At 40.4% G+C, this 16,223-nt stretch overlaps 1 protein-coding gene across 3 annotated transcripts; it reads right to left on the bottom strand.

Annotated features, from left to right (window-relative positions):
* Nucleotides 1–10,729: 10,729 nt before the first annotated feature.
* Nucleotides 10,730–16,006, bottom strand: LOC122722609. Of its 3 annotated transcripts, XM_043953724.1 has the most exons (5): nucleotides 15,601–16,006; nucleotides 15,163–15,209; nucleotides 15,028–15,078; nucleotides 11,841–12,600; nucleotides 10,730–11,326 (listed from the first exon to the last, which is right to left on the bottom strand). In XM_043953724.1, exons 4-5 carry the CDS (start codon nucleotides 12,594–12,596, stop codon nucleotides 10,901–10,903), a joined length of 1,182 nt encoding a protein of 393 aa, XP_043809659.1. In that variant the 5' UTR covers nucleotides 12,597–12,600; nucleotides 15,028–15,078; nucleotides 15,163–15,209; nucleotides 15,601–16,006; the 3' UTR covers nucleotides 10,730–10,900. The 3 variants fall into 3 exon arrangements, 1 of the variants encoding a protein (XP_043809659.1); XR_006349527.1 differs by lacking the exon at nucleotides 11,841–12,600; XR_006349525.1 differs by lacking the exon at nucleotides 11,841–12,600 and having other exon boundaries at nucleotides 15,163–16,006.
* Between the last annotated feature and the right edge of the window lie 217 nt (nucleotides 16,007–16,223).

Raw genomic sequence — 16,223 nt, 5'->3', positions numbered from 1 at the left:
CGGGTCTGCAAGATGAACGAATGGGTCTTACTCTGGGTTCTGGGTTGGGCCAGCCAGGCTGGGCCGGATTGAAGAGGGGCTCCCCTGCTGAGCTGGAGGATGGGCCATCCCGGTTGAGGCGTGTCAGGAGGGAGCCCGGCCTTACCATTTGAACGAACCAGACCTTGCTCATACTAAGGGCTCGAAGATGTCCGAGTAATGGGCCGATATCGTGGGCCTCATTTCTGATTCGTACGAAGAAACCTCGCGGTCATCACTATGCATGTGGGAGTGAGTATGCATGATGGGGAGAGAGTATGTGAGGATTTGGGTTGTTTTGATGGTTTTGGCTTATGTGGGTCATAAGCTATCTATGTATGTCTTTGATGTTGTTTTCTGAGTTTAATTAAGTTGTTAAGCTCCTTTGTGCATGGTTAAGGGTTTATGCATGTTTTGGTAAAGCTGGGTGCTTGTTTTGGGGTGTTGGAAGGTTTGGGAGGCTTGAATGCATGAGAAGCTGAGTTCTGCCCTTCTGGGAAGAACTCAGGTTCGGCCGCCGAACCTGCCTTTGGATGCATGGTTTGGCCGCCTAACCTTGCCCCCGAAAGTTGAGTTTGGCTTGAAAGCAGACTTTCGGCCGCCGAAGGAAGGTTTGGCCGCCGAAGGCAGGTTCGGCCGCCAAAGCGCCTGACTTTCGTCTCTGGAGAGGGACTTTTGGCCGCCGAAGGTGCCGCCGAAAGTGCCCTGTCCAGCCTTTTCAAGGTTGTTATCTATACATGTTTAAGTGATGTTTTAGAGGGTTTTTGGGTAGTTGTTTATGAGTTGTTTAGAGTGTGTTGGCACCTCATTCGAGTCCACCTGTGTAGGATCGGACCCGAGGGATCGAGGAGGCCATCAGTGTTAGCAGTTGCAGAGTCAGTCCAGCGTCTGCCGGAGGTGAGTAGAACTAACCTTAATCTTTTACTTTAAGAATGCAAATGCCTAAAGCATGTTCATGCATCATGTTTATATGTAATAGGTTGATTGCACTAGTTACACGAATATGACGCATTGCATTATTTACTGTTGATGGAGATTGGACCAAGGACGACCCCACTAGCCCTATGGATAAGACCTGGCTGGGCCAGGCATTACGAAGTCCTGTGGTGCCTTTTATGGGGGCCGGGCAAATAGCTTAGGGATGTTTTGGGGTTAGGTCCAATCCGTGATATGATTTAGTTGTGCTGTGACGCATTTCATGAAAGTATGTAATTAATGAACTGTTTTTCTTTGTTTCTACTCACTGGGCTTTTTAGCTCACCCCTCTCCCCTAACCCCAGTGTTGCAGGTTTGAGGTCGTTCGGGAAGTCTCAAGAGTAAAGGTTTTGCTTATGTAATAGTATTAGATTAGTACTTTTAGTGTGGACATGTATTGTAAATTGATATAATGTTTTGTAAGAGATTGTAATGTAAAGTTATGTTTATTGGATTAGTACTGTGCTTGGCCCTAAGACTTGGTTAGTCCCCTTTTAATACATGATGTATGTTATGTTAGATGTTGAGTTGTGTTTGAACTAAACTGGTGGCATGTGTTGTTTACCACGCTAGAGCTTGATGAGGACCTAGTGGAGGTCCTATGTTTGTGGTTTGATGCATACACAGGTTAGGTTCTAGTTCTCTGGATGTTATCCCAGCTTGATGTATATTTTGTTGACCCAGCTAGAGTTTTGATGAGGGCTCTAGTAGGGGGTTCTTTATGTTTCCAGTTGTTGCATACAGGTCAAGCTCGGTATTTACATCAGATGTTTCAATTTTTATGTTAAAGTTTTGATCACGTATGGGATTTGACCAGGTGATAGGAGGTATGTTTGGCTTGCTACGGGTCCCGACGGCCTTAAGCCGATCTGGATTCTAGCGCCGGTAGTGGTTCGGGCCGTTACAGAGGGGTATCGATTTCCGGGCTGTTACATCACTATCTTTGCCTGACTGAACAATCCTGGCAATCTTCACTAACTCTGGGTCCTCATGCTGTTTCTGAGCCACCTGCTTCAGAAACACGGGTGCCACTCTCATCTGGGCAATCAAAGCACCTATACCAGACAACTCCAACTGTAGACCTTCATTCATGAGCTCGAAGAACTCCCTCACTATTGGCCTCCTCTCTGCTGAAATATGGGACAAACTGCCAAGTGATTTCCGGCTTAAGGCGTCCGCCACAACATTCGCCTTACCCAGATGGTACTGGATCTTGCAATCATAGTCACTTAGCAGTTCTACCCATCTTCTTTGCCTCATATTCAGCTCCCTCTGACTCAGGATGTACTGCAGGCTTTTATGATCTGTGAAGATCTCACATTTAACCTCATAAAGGTAGTGCCTCCACATCTTGAGTGCAAAGATCACCGCTGCCATCTCTAGGTCATGTGTAGGGTAATTCAACTCGTGCTTTTTTAGCTGTCTAGAAGCATAAGCAATCACCCTTTCATTCTGCATTAGCACACAACCCAGTCCCACATGGGACACATCACAATACACTGAGAAGTCTTCATTACTAGATGGCAGGGCTAACACTGGTGCTGAAGTCAACCTCTTCTTGAGCTCCTCAAAGCTCTCTTCACACTGGTCGGTCCACACGAACCTCTAGCTCTTCTTGGTCAATCTGGTCATGGGAGCTACAATCTTAGAGAAGTCCTGAACGAACCTCCTGTAGTAACCTGCCAAGCCCAAGAAGCTTTTGATCTCTATCACCGTAGTGGGTCTAGGCCAGTTAGCTACAGCTTCCACTTTCTTGGGGTCTACCTCGATTCCATTTTCTGACACTACATGCCCCAAGAAAGAGATGCTCCTCAGCCAGAATTCACACTTGGAGAACTTGGCATACAAGCCATGTTCCCTCAAGGTCTGTAGTACTAACCTCAGATGATGGGCATGCTCCTCTACATTTCTGGAATACACTAAGATATCATCTATGAAGACAATAACAAAGTGATCCAGATATTGGCTAAATACTCTGTTCATGAGATCCATAAATGCTGCAGGGGCATTGGTTAACCCGAATGGCATCACAAGGAACTCATAATGCCCATATCTGGTCCTGAATGCTGTCTTCGGTACATCCTCTTCTCTTATCCTTAGCTGATGGTACCCCGATCTCAGATCTATTTTGGAGAAACAACCTGCTCCGGCTAGCTGGTCAAATAGATCGTCGATCCTTGGCAACGGGTACTTATTCTTGGTAGTGACCTTGTTCAACTACCTGTAGTCGATACAAAGTCTGAGAGATCCATCCTTCTTTTTCACAAATAGCACTGGAGCACCCCAAGGTGAGGTCCTCGGTCGGATGAAGCCTCTATCTACCAACTCTTGCAACTGCTCCTTAAGCTCCTTTAATTCTGCTGGTGCCATCCTGTAGGGAGGGATAGAGATCAGTCTAGTTCCAGGCATCAATTCAATTTTAAACTCTATCTCCCTAGCAGGTGGTAAACCTGGCAGCTCGTCTGGGAACACATCTAAAAACTTACTTGTAACGACCCGAAAATCGGACCGCTACCGGCGCTAGGATCCAGGTCGGCTTAAGGCCGCCGGGACCCGTAGCAAGCCTAACATGCAACCTGAAAACCTGTTTAATCCCATACATGATCAACAATCATACATAAAAAAAATTTAAAACTTTTCTTTCATACATTCTGTCATACACCATACTCAACTTGTGCATGCACTAAACATAATCATAAACATTGGCCCCTCAGTGGGACCTCATCAATGCCCCCAATGGGTGGCATAACATGTGTTGAGTTGGTTAAACATAGTCATCAATAAACATTAAGATCATGTATCAAAAGGGATTACAATATACTATGGTCAAGCACACTTCTAACCTTAATATCGTTACATTACATATCCATACATCATTATACAATCTGTCATGTCCACATTCTAACTATTACATGCATAAGACTTCATTACTCTTCTTGACTTCTCTGTCTAGCCCGTACCTGCAAACCTGGGGAATTTGGGAGAGGGGTGAGCTACTAGAGCCCAGTGAGCAGAATCATAAAGCATTTAAAACACATGCTATCATGGAATGCATCACATCACAACTAATCATATCAAGGATGAACTTGTCACCATTTAGCCCTCTACATATTCCAATCATGCCAGGGGCGTAGTGCAGGCCACACCTGGTCTTTCCCTTATACATAACATAACATAACATACATAATCCATGGTGCCGGGGGCGTAGTGCAGGCCACGTCCGGTCTTTCTCTTACATAGTGCCAGGGGCGTAGTGCAGGCCACGTCTAGACTTCCATATCATATCATCATGTCATAACATATGAGGGCTAATGGATCATTCAACATTCATCCACATCAACAACATATTATGCAATGCAACATATTCGTGATTTCTAATGCAAACAACCTAAAATATCACATGGCATCCATGATGCATGAACATGCTCAAAACTGATTTATTTATTTAAAAGCATAAGATTTATTCCACTCACCTCTGGCTAGCTCTGACACTGACTGAAGCAGTTGACTCACTGCTGAGGTCCTCGGTTCCTCAGGTCCGAACCTACACAGGTGGACTCAAATAAGGGACCAACATACTATAACATAACTCTAAAACATCCCCCAAAAACCCTCTAAAACTCCTCAAAACATTCATGCAAAACATGCAAAGGAAGGCTGGACAGGGCACTTTCGGCGGCAGGTTCGGCGGCCGAAAGTCCCTCCAGAGCCGAAAGTCAGGCAGGTTCGGCGGCACCTTCGGCGGCCGAAACTCCCAGACAGAGGCGAAACTCATGCATGTTCGGCGGCCGAAACTCCCAGACAGAGACGAAAGTCTCCTTTCGGGGGCAAGCTTCGGCAACCGAAGGCTGCCTCCACAAGAGGGTTCGGCGGCCGAAAGTCCCTTCGGCTGCCGAACCTGGTTTCTCCCAAAGGGCAGAAACTTGGTTCAAACATGCACAAATGCCTCCAAACTCAAACCATCATGCATTTAGCTCAACCAAAACATGCATACAAGCTCCTAGGGGTCTCAAACTACCTTAAACCCCAACTACAACACATCAAACGCACATTACAAGCCACATTGCTCAAAAACTCATCAAAAACTCATAAATTCAACATAAGCTTACTCATGCATTTTCTACCCCATGAACTTCATAAAACTTACTTAAAACATACAATGAGCTTAAGATCGGCTCTTACCTCTTGAAGATCGAGAGAGAGACGACCTAAAACTTGGAGGTGGGAGAGATTGGGTTCTTGAACCTCCAAGCTCCAAAACTTTGCTCAAAAGCTCAAATCTTCAAAACAAAGTTAAAAAAAATGAAAAACTTGAAAGATCTAGAGGAAAAACATCAAAGATCGGTGAGGGACGGCGGAGAGCTCACCTTGGCCGAAAATGGGGAAAAACTCGCCCGTTTTCGGCTAAGGGACCCTTTTATAGTGGCTGGCCAGGCCACGTTCGGGGGCCGAATGTGCCTCCGCATGCATGCTATGTTCGGCGGCCGAACTTGAGGTTCGGCGGCCGAACCTGGGCTCCCCTCACTTATGCCTTCGGGGGCCTAAGGCTCACCCGAAATGCATGCATGTTCGGCGGCCGAACTTTGAGTTTCGGCGGCCGAACCTGAGCTTTCCTCCAAGGTTGTTTTTATTCAAAAACTCATTTCCTCTCTACTAAAAATTATCAAAAACATTAAAACATTTCATGAAAACATGGTTTTACCCTTCTAGAGGTCTCCGACATCCGAAATTCCACCGGACGGTAGGAATTCCGATACTGGAGTCTAGCCGGGTATTACATTCTCCCCCCCTTAAGAACATTCGTCCCCGAATGTTCCTCAACTAGCACATAGCATGGCATACACATAACATACACATAAAACACATAAGAGGCTAACCTTAGAAAAGATAAGGGTACTGCTGGAGCATGGACTCCCGTGTCTCCCAAGTGCATTCTTCTATATTGTGGTGGTTCCATAGGACTTTCACCATCGGGATTTCCTTGTTTCTCAGCTTTCTGATCTGGGTGTCTATGATCCGCATTGGCTGCTCAACATAGGTGAGATCCTCTTGGATCTCCACATTAGGCTCACTAAGAACCTTGCCCGGATCTGACACAAATTTCCTCAACATTGAAACATGGAAAACCGGATGGATTCTTGCCATTGAAGCAGGCAAATCTAGCTTGTACGACACATTCCCAATCTTCTGCAAGATTTCAAAGGGTCCGATGTATCGTGGGGCTAGTTTACCTTTCTTCCCAAAGTGAACCACTCCTTTCATTGGAGACACCTTGAGCAATACCAGATCCCCCTCCTGAAACTCTACCTGTCTTCTGCGGACGTCTGCATAACTCTTCTGTCTGCTTGCAGCAGTCTTGATTCTCTCTCTGATTATGGGTACCACCCTGCTGGTGATCTCTACTAGCTCAGGCCCTGCCAAGGCCTTTTCTCCAACTTCCTCCCAGCAAACAGGTGACCTGCACTTCCTCCCATATAAGGCTTCATACGGAGCCATCCCAATGCTAGCATGATGGCTGTTATTGTAGGCAAACTCCACCAAAGGTAGATGCTGCCTCCAAGAACCGCCAAAGTCCAGCACACACATCCTAAGCATATCCTCGATAGTCTGGATGGTCCTTTCGGACTGTCCGTCCGTCTGGGGGTGGAAGGCAGTGCTGAAATCCAACCTAGTACCCATGGCATTCTGCAGACTCCGCCAAAATCTGGAGGTGAACTGGGGCCCTCTATCCGACACTATTGAAACAGGAACGCCATGCAGCCTGACGATCTCATCAACATACACCTGCGCCAACTTGTCCACAAAATAGCCACTCCTGACAGGGATGAAGTGAGCAGATTTGGTGAGTCTGTCCACAATCACCCATATGGAGTCCAATCTGTTGGACATCGCCGGTAACCCCACTACGAAGTCCATAGCTATATTCTCCCATTTCCACTCTGGAATAGGTAGCGGGTTAAGCATTCCAGCCGGCTTCTGATGTTCCAGCTTCACCCTCTGACACACTTCGCAGGCTGACACAAACTGTGCCACTTCTTTCTTCATCGCTGGCCACCAATAAACTTTCTTCAGATCTTGATACATCTTGGTGGCTCCCGGGTGAACGCTGTATCTTGCATTATGAGCCTCCCTCATAATGTCTCCTTTTAGCCCTATGTCATCTGGTACACACAAACGACTCCCATAGCGGAGGATCCCCTTACTGTCAAATTTGAACTCACTGTCTTTGCCTGACTGAACAGTGCTGGCAATCTTCACTAACTCTGGGTCCTCATGCTGTTTTTGAGCCACTTGCTCCAGAAACATAGGTGTCACTCTCATCTGGGCCACTAAATCACCGGTACCAGACAACTCCAACTGTAGACCTTTATCAATGAGCTTGTAAAACTCCTTCACCACTGGTCTCCTCTCTGCCGTGATGTGGGATAGACTGCCTAGTGACTTCCGGCTTAGGGCGTCTGCCACGACATTCGCCTTACCCGGATGATACTGAATCTTGCAATCATAGTCACTCAGCAGCTCTACCCATCTCCTCTGTCTCAAGTTCAAATCTCTTTGACTCAGGATGTACTGCAGGCTCTTATGATCTGTAAAGATCTCACATTTTACCCCATAGAGGTAGTGCCTCCACATCTTGAGCGCAAAGATTACTGCTGCCATCTCAAGGTCATGTGTGGGGTAATTCAACTCATGCTTCTTTAGCTGCCTAGAAGCATAAGCAATCACCCTCTCACTCTGCATCAGTACACAACCCAGTCCCACACGGGACGTGTAACGACCCGAGAATCGGACCGCTACCGGCGCTAGGATCCGGGTCGACTTAAGGCCGCCGGGACCCGTAGCAAGCCTAACATGCATCCTGTGAACCTGCTTAATCCCATACATGATCAACAACATACATAAAAAAATTAAAACTTTTCTTTCCATATACATCAACTAAACTCAACCTGTGCATATACATTAACATAACATTGATCCCTCTGTGGGATCTCATCAGTGGCCCCCCCAAAGGGTGACATACCATATGTTGAGTTGGTTTACATAAACATCATAAAAAAATCTCTAAGATCATGTATTAAAAGGGATAACAACACTCTATGGTCAAGCACACCTCTAACATCCATAAACATCATCTCATTACATAACTATACTGATTAAGACTTTACATTACAATTTGATCATGTCCATTGCTAGCTATTACATAAACAAAACTTCATTACTCTATCCGGACTCCTGCTCTATCCTGTACCTGCAAGCCTGGGGGTAAAGGGAGAGGGGTGAGCTAAAAGCCCAGTGAGTAGGACTATAAAACATATTAACACTATGCTCTATGAAATGCATCATAACACAAACAATTCACATAAGGGTTGGGTGAACTTGTCACCAATTAGTCCAAGCTAACTCTGTGCCAGGTCGTAGCATGGGGTCCTGGTCTTCTTGTCACAACATACATTACTTACCATTGCCCCAGGACCTCCTCTGGGCTCCTGGTCTTCGAGTCCCATAACCGTGCCAGGCCGTAGAATGGGGTCCTGGTCTTCCTGTCATGGACTAATTGGGTCATCCAACATTCACCCACATCAACAACAATCGATGCAATGCAGCATATTCGTGAAAACTAATGCAATCATCCTATTGCATAATCATGATGCATGAAACATGATAAAACATTCAATTTCTCAATTTAAAAGATTAAGTTTAGTTCCACTCACCTCTGGCTGACTCTGACAACACCAAAGCAGTTGAACTCACTGCTGGGGTCCTCAGTTCCTCGGGTCCGAACCTACACAGGTGGACTCAAATGAGGGACCAAACATACTAGAACATATCTCTAAACTACTCCCCAAAAACCCCCTAAAACATCATGAAACAACCATAGAAAAACATACAAAGGAGGCCTGGACAGGGCACTTTCGGCGGCAGGTTCGGCGGCCGAAAGTCCCTCTAGAGCCGAAAGTCAGGCAGGTTCGGCGGCACCTTCGGCGGCCGAAACTGCCAGACAGAGACGAAAGTCTCCTTTCGGGGGCAAGCTTCGGCAGCCGAAAGGCTGCCTCCCCAGCCATGTTCGGCGGCCGAAAGTCCTTCGGCTGCCGAACCTGGTTTCTGCCAAAGGGCAGAAACTTGGCTCCCTTTGCACATTTCGCCTCCAAACCTTACAAACATGCATCAAACCTATTCTACAACACACATACACAAGCATACATGTTCCTAGGGGTCTCAAACCATCATAAACCCCATCTACAACACATCAAGCATCCACATTGCTCAAGAACATACATTTATACCCATAAACATAACCATAACCTAAACATGCATTCTACCCCCATAGATCTACTTAAAACTTACTTAAAACATGCAATGAGCTTAAGATCGGCTCTTACCTCTTGTAGATCGAGAGAGAGATGACCTAAAACTCGGAGGTGGGAGAGAGTGGGTTCTTGAACTTCCAAGCTCCAAAACTTTGCTCAAATGCTCAAATCTTCAAAACAAAGTTAAAACAAGTGAAAAACTTGAAAGATCTAGAGAAAAGACGCCAAAGATGGGTGAGGGGCGGCGGAGACTCACCTTGGCCGAAAATGGGGAAAAAGCTCGCCCGTTTTCGGCTAAGGGACCCTTTTATAGTGGCTGGCCAGACCACGTTCGAGGGCCGAATGTGCCTCCGCATGCATGCCATGTTCGGCGGCCGAACTTGAGGTTCGGCGGCCGAACCTGGACTTCCCTCACTTATGCTTTCGGGGGTCTAAAGCACACCCGCAACGCATGCATGTTCGGCGGCCGAACTTGAGGTTCGGCAGCGGAACCTGAGTTTTCCTCCAATGCTATTTTCATGCAAAAACTCATTTTCTTTCATGTTTAAAACATAAAATACATTAAAACATTTTATAAAAATATAGTTCTTACCCTTCTAGAGGCCTCCGACATCCAAGATTCCACCGGACGGTAGGAATCCCGATACCGGACACAACAAAAAAACAGTGATTTAGCGACCAAAATTTTGGTCGCTAAAAGGCAGAATTTGGTCACTATTATGAAATAGCGACCATTTAGCGACCAAAATGAAATGGTCGGTATTTGGCCAATCGCTAAATTTTTGGTGACAATCTGGAAATTGGTCGCTAAAATAGCGACCAATCAGCGACCATTTTTTGATCGCTAATTTGGTGTCATGGTTGAAAATTAGTCATTAAAATTTGGTCGCTAAATGGTCGCTGATTTGGTCGCTATAATTTGGTCGCTAAATGGTCGCTGTTTCGGTCGCTAATTTGATCGCTATTTTGTTGTTATTTGATCGCCTCAAGGAAGAGTATTTAGTCGCTGTGTGGAAGTAAATTGGTCGTTAATTTTTTGTCGCGAAATGGTCGCTATTTTGGTCGCTAATTTGGTCGCTATTTCGTTGTTATTTGATCGCCTCAAGGAAGAACATTTAGTCGCTGTGTGGAAGTAAATTGGTCGTTAATTTTTGGTCGCGAAGTGGTCGCTATTTTGGTCGCTATTTTTTGAGAATTTAGTCACTCGGTCATTAATTTTTAGTCGCAAAATGGTCGCTGTTTTGGTCGCTATTTCGTCGCAAATTAATAGTAAAATTAAATATATATTTATTATTTAATTTACTTTTGTGGCTAATTAATCACTAATAAATACTTTTAAATCTGATTCATATCATTTTTTCAATAAATTCATAAATCTGCTAAAATATCAATATGTACACACATTCCAATACATAAAACATCAAAGATAATATATAAACATCAACTTCATTTCATAATTGTGCAATCTAAAAATCCAAAACATTACTATAGTTCAAGACTATAAAACTTAAAATATCTCAAAATACATAATTAATCCAAATAGTATCAAATTCATATCATAAAATATATTATTAAAGTCAGTGAGAAATGATATCATGCTAATCTATATGTGAATCACCAGGGGATCTTTGAGCTGGAGGCATATCAGATGTTGATGGCATCAATGAGGAAGACTGCTGTCCCATCCTCGTTGCCTGTAGTTCATCACGCATTCGAGCTATTATCTGATTTTGGTCTTCTACAAGTTTCTGCAAACTATTATACTTCTCTTCAAACTTTGCTTCAATTTCCTTCTTCCATTCTGGTGATTGTGATGATGGAACATTTGTTGTTTTTCCCACAGTTCCTGTTTGAGAGAAGGCAGAAGATGCAGCACTACCTAAACCATAAACTCGACTTCCTTGCCATCCTCCTGCTGCAGTAATGAACAATTGATCCTCATTAATAGTTCCTCCATCTCCTTCCACATGATCTGATCCCACATTCTGGCTTGAATGTTGTTCTTTTAGCTTCAAATAATTTTCCTAGAAAATCACAGAATAACAGTTCAATTTGAATACTAAAGTAAGAAATAATGGTAATACCTACAAGATATGACAATTATAATACCTGCAAGATATCACATTTACAATACTTGCAAGATATCATAATAGAAAAATCAATCACACAACTGAGAATCATAAACAATTTCCTTGTGAGAATCACCTAGATATCAGAATCATACGGTGTCAGAATGATGGGCCAAGATGAGTACTGTTGGCCAGATTGTCCAAATGGTTGGAATCCGTCAGTAGACAATCCAAGCATCACATTCCTTATCTCTGATCCAAATGATGGATAACATGCATTGAAGTGTTTCCATGCAGGAGAATCAGATGGATGATGCATGACCCCTTCCTCATATTCATGTTCAGCATGCCATCTCATATGAGGTGCTGTTGCGTCTGATGCATAAAGCCGTTGTAACCTTGGAGTGAGAGGAAAGTAATACATCTTCTTATATGGCTTATGAACAACTTGCTTTGTCAAGCTGTTTACCGTGCGTTTATATCTAGGAAGCTGGCAAAACTTGCATTCTTGTAACTCAGCGTCACCAGACCAATATATCATGCAATTATTTCTGCAACAATCAATCTTTTCCACTGGTAGACCCAAACCCTCAATTAACTTTTTCGTTTTATAAAAATTATCAGGAAGCACATTATCTTCAGGTAGAACTTCTTTCAAAAACTCGACAATCTGATCAAAACATTTTACAGAGAAATGATGCTCCGATTTCATGTTCATCAAACGTGCCACAGCAGACAGTTTTGTGTGCTTATTGCATCCTGGCCATAACTCTTCACTTGCTGCTTGTAACATTTCATACAACCTTTGTGCATCGGCATTAGGTTCCTCCTCCATGAATTCAATTTGAGGCGGTAAACCAAACCCTTCAAGTACCATTTCATGGTATCGGCCACTAGTCCCAGTTTGAAAATCATTTTCCATGATAGTTTCAGACAATAGCACACTAGAGGTACCTTGATCATCCCAACATTCACCATGTGCTGTCCACCTGTAGTAATTAGGGACGAAACCATTTTTCATCAGATGATATCGTACATCGTCCACACAGAGGAACCTCCGATTCGAACACCTTTTCATACTACAAGGACATCTTATATTCATACCATCCATACATTCAGGATGGGTTGAAGCAAATTGTATGAACTCCTCTAAACCATTTAAAAATTCAGTATTCAACAACCCGTCCTTGAGCCTATTATACATCCACTGTCGATTGGCATTCATTTTCCTACACAAGATATGTATAGTAAAAATATATAAATTAAATTCATAAAAATCGGAGGAGGAATTAAAGTAAATTGAGATAATTTTGATTATGATTTTAATTACAGTGACATTTGCATATAGGTGAATATTACAGTGATTATTTATAGTTGATTTTGCTTAATATATATTAAATAAAAAATAATTAATAAAAATATATATTAATTTATATTTTTAATGAAGTTAATAGTTAAAAAAATATGTATTTTTAATTTTATTATAATTATATTTTATATTTTTTATTAATTAAAATTTAATTTTTTAAAATTATTTCAATTATACAGTAATATTAATTATACCATTAAAAAATTAATAAAATTATCATGTTATTTTGTCAAACTCATTTTACATGAGCAAAATTTAAAATTAATTATAAAAAAATAATATATTTTATTTTTATTATAATTTTATTTTATTTTTTTATTTTTTATTAATTAAATTCTATTATTTTAATATTTGATTAAATACACTCTACCTTATTTATATAATTAGAAATTTTAAAATTATTAAGTTATTTTTTATTATTAAATATATTTAAAAATTACTATTATTATTATTATTATTATTTAAAAATTTTTATCAATAGTTTTATGAGAATAATAATTTATTTTAATTTTATTTTAACTAAAATTAATATCAATATTTTTTGTAATCTATCTAATACGTTTATAATTTATCATTATTTTTAAAACTATTATTAAAAAAATAATATTATTAAATATATTAATTGTAAAATATTAAAAAATAATTAAAAATAATATTTAATATTATTTAATTTAAAAATATTAAAAATAATAAACTAATTTTTTAAAATTTTTAAATTTTATTCTTTTCTAAAACTTACTGATGTGGTAATACTCACATAATATTAATGAATAACATGATAATTCTGTTAATTTTTAATATTATAAATAATAATATAGTATAATTAAAATAATTTTAAAAAAATAATATTTTAATTAATAAAAAAATATAAAATATAATTATAATAAAATTAAAAATCCATTTTTTTTGCCGTCAACTCTTTTTAGTAACATATATGAAATTGTTTGTTCATTATATTATATATAATAATTAAAATATAATTTTAAAAACATATTTTTGAATGAATTTGAATATTGTATACGATTATGATTAACTTAATATGTTTTTATATTTTTAAATAATTTACTAATATAAAAAAATAATTTAAAAATTTTTTATAATTAATTTTTTTAAAAAAAATAATATAATCTAGATAAAAAATAAAATCAAATAAGCTATCAGCCCATGGAAGCACTAAGCAACTCTATAATTAGAGCAGATAAAAAATACTGTTGATAGATAATCTATCAGTTACATAGCAACACTTAGGGTAAACTATAAGACTTGCAGTTCCTAAAGTTTAGCACTTACAAACAATAATCTCCATCAGATTAAAATAGGAAAATTAATCAGGTCAGAGAAGGATTGAACAAGAATATAGGCCTCAGACAGGTGAGGTTGGTTAAGAGGCACATCTGATCCAGCAAACCAAGTTCTCTAACAGGTTAATATTACAGTACTTGGTGAAGGGTTAGGGTTAGGCCCATTCAACCCATCTCTGTTTTCTATATTTGAAGAGATGGAGGATTAAATGTGACACACAAAATATGGACAACAATAATTCATACAATTATGACAAAATATCTGGCTGCAAAACATAAATAGAAAATTAATATTTAAAGTAAAAAACAGAACCTAATCATATTGATTTTATGAATTTTTGGTGTGTTGGTTTTCTTTTTCTCTGGAGCTCCCACAAAAGTGTACATTTCACTTGATATTTAAACACTCGACTCAACTGTAGTTCCTTTTTCTTTGCTGACAATGTGCTTCATATATAATGTAGAATGTGGTACTCCTTAGCTCACTCTCTCATATTGCAGTTCTAATGGTCAACACCATTTTCTCAAGGGCTGAATCAGCCAGTTAGGCCTATCAACCAACACATGCAGAATTTTAAAAGAAAGGGTCTTAATTAACCTTATAATTCTCAATTCTCAATATGAGGCTATCCCATTGATAAGCCTGCCAAACTATCTATAAAAATGCGTTGTAAGTTGAATTGGTCATAGGTCAGTATCACTTCACCAGAAGTAGTAGCACTTAAAAATGATTAAAAACTTTTCCATCACTGTACATTCAGCAAGAACACTTTTGTGGATTTAACACAACAAGAAATAAGAAGAAAAATTCTATACGCCCTTGGATATCTACAGCATCCCATTAAATGTAAACATAAAAAATGCCATAAACTATAATTAACAGGTAGAACTGAAAATGATACATGAAACAATGTCAAACTATAATTAACAGGTATAACCAAAATCGATAATAAACACAGTATTGAAGTAGGAATGCAATCACAAACCTCTTGACGTCAATTGATTAATAAGTGGGGAACAAATCAATAAAGAATGGCCTACAAGAATATGAGCACAAGGTAAGAAAATATACAGGTAATCCTGAAAATTCAATGTGAGAAATAATCAACTACTGTACTTACCAGAAATGGAAACCCAGAACACATCCTAATTCAATGATCCACGACACCTGAGCAAGGGACTTGATCAAATTAATACAAATAACTCTAAACAAATTTGTGCAGAAGTACCTCACAAGAATGGTTAATATTACTTTAAATATTAATATCATCTCTGGAAAAAAAAAAAAAAAAAGAACTCCATGAAAACTTGCAAAATAAAAAGCATAACATATTTAAGTTGAATTATCAACATTGCTAAATAATAAATTTTGTCATAAGGAAAGAACTTGAACTACAGAACATGAATCGCAAGAACAATGAACTAGCAGGTTGTCTAAATGGCTAAAATAATTACCAATTTTCAATGACAAATATCAGGAAGTTATTTTCTTGTTCACAATTTGCAGAATCTATAATTACCAACACTTTTCTCAATAGTGTAAAAAAAATTTACTTAACTTTTACAGTTGCTGATGAGGACCGAGGAGGCGAAGACTGAGAACTGAGAAAGCCTGAGGACTGAGGAAGACAGAGGATTGAGGACAACCAAGTTGTTCACAGCGTTGAGAGCCGATGGACTGGAGAGCGACGGCCCAAGAGTGCGTGAAGAGCGACGACCGACGATTGTGTGGAGACTGGAGAGAGAGACTAGAGAGCCACAGAGAGGTACAGTCGGCGACTCAGTGTTGCAAGCGAAGATCGATGACCCGAGTTAGCTGCAATGGTTAATCGGTCGATGATGTCGGGAGGAGAGTGGAGGTTGGACGGTGGACAGTGGTGGAGCTCAGTGCTCAGAGGAGAAGAGGCACAGGCATGTGTGACGGGAGGGTGAGGCGGCGTGGAATTGAGAGATTAGCGTCTCTACTCTCAGTGAGAGTAAAATGGAAAAACAAATGAGGGATTTAGGGTTTGGTTTGTTAGTGTAGCTAATTAGGGGGATTAGGGATTATAATCCCTAATTAGAGATTAGAAATTAGGGATTAGTAGGGGTGAGCATTCGGTCGGTTCGGTTTAAAATCAAATCGAATCAAATAAATCGAAAATCAAAATTTTAGTGTTTATGAAAATCAAATCGAACCGAT

This window comes from Manihot esculenta, chromosome 2, assembly GCF_001659605.2.
Source record: "Manihot esculenta cultivar AM560-2 chromosome 2, M.esculenta_v8, whole genome shotgun sequence".
NCBI classification, from domain to species: domain Eukaryota; kingdom Viridiplantae; phylum Streptophyta; class Magnoliopsida; order Malpighiales; family Euphorbiaceae; genus Manihot; species Manihot esculenta.
The sequence above is the reverse complement of the archived record's forward strand: the minus strand, read 5'-3'. Positions and strand labels throughout refer to the sequence as shown.

Excerpts from the sequence above, each read along its gene's own strand:
- LOC122722609 (XM_043953724.1), bottom strand. The coding sequence starts at position 12,596 with ATGAATGCCAATCGACAGTGGATGTATAATAGGCTCAAGGACGGGTTG. Across the intron at positions 11,327-11,840 it reads TTCCTAGATATAAACGCACG|GAAAATTATTTGAAGCTAAA; the intron begins GTAAACAGCTTG and ends GTGATTTTCTAG.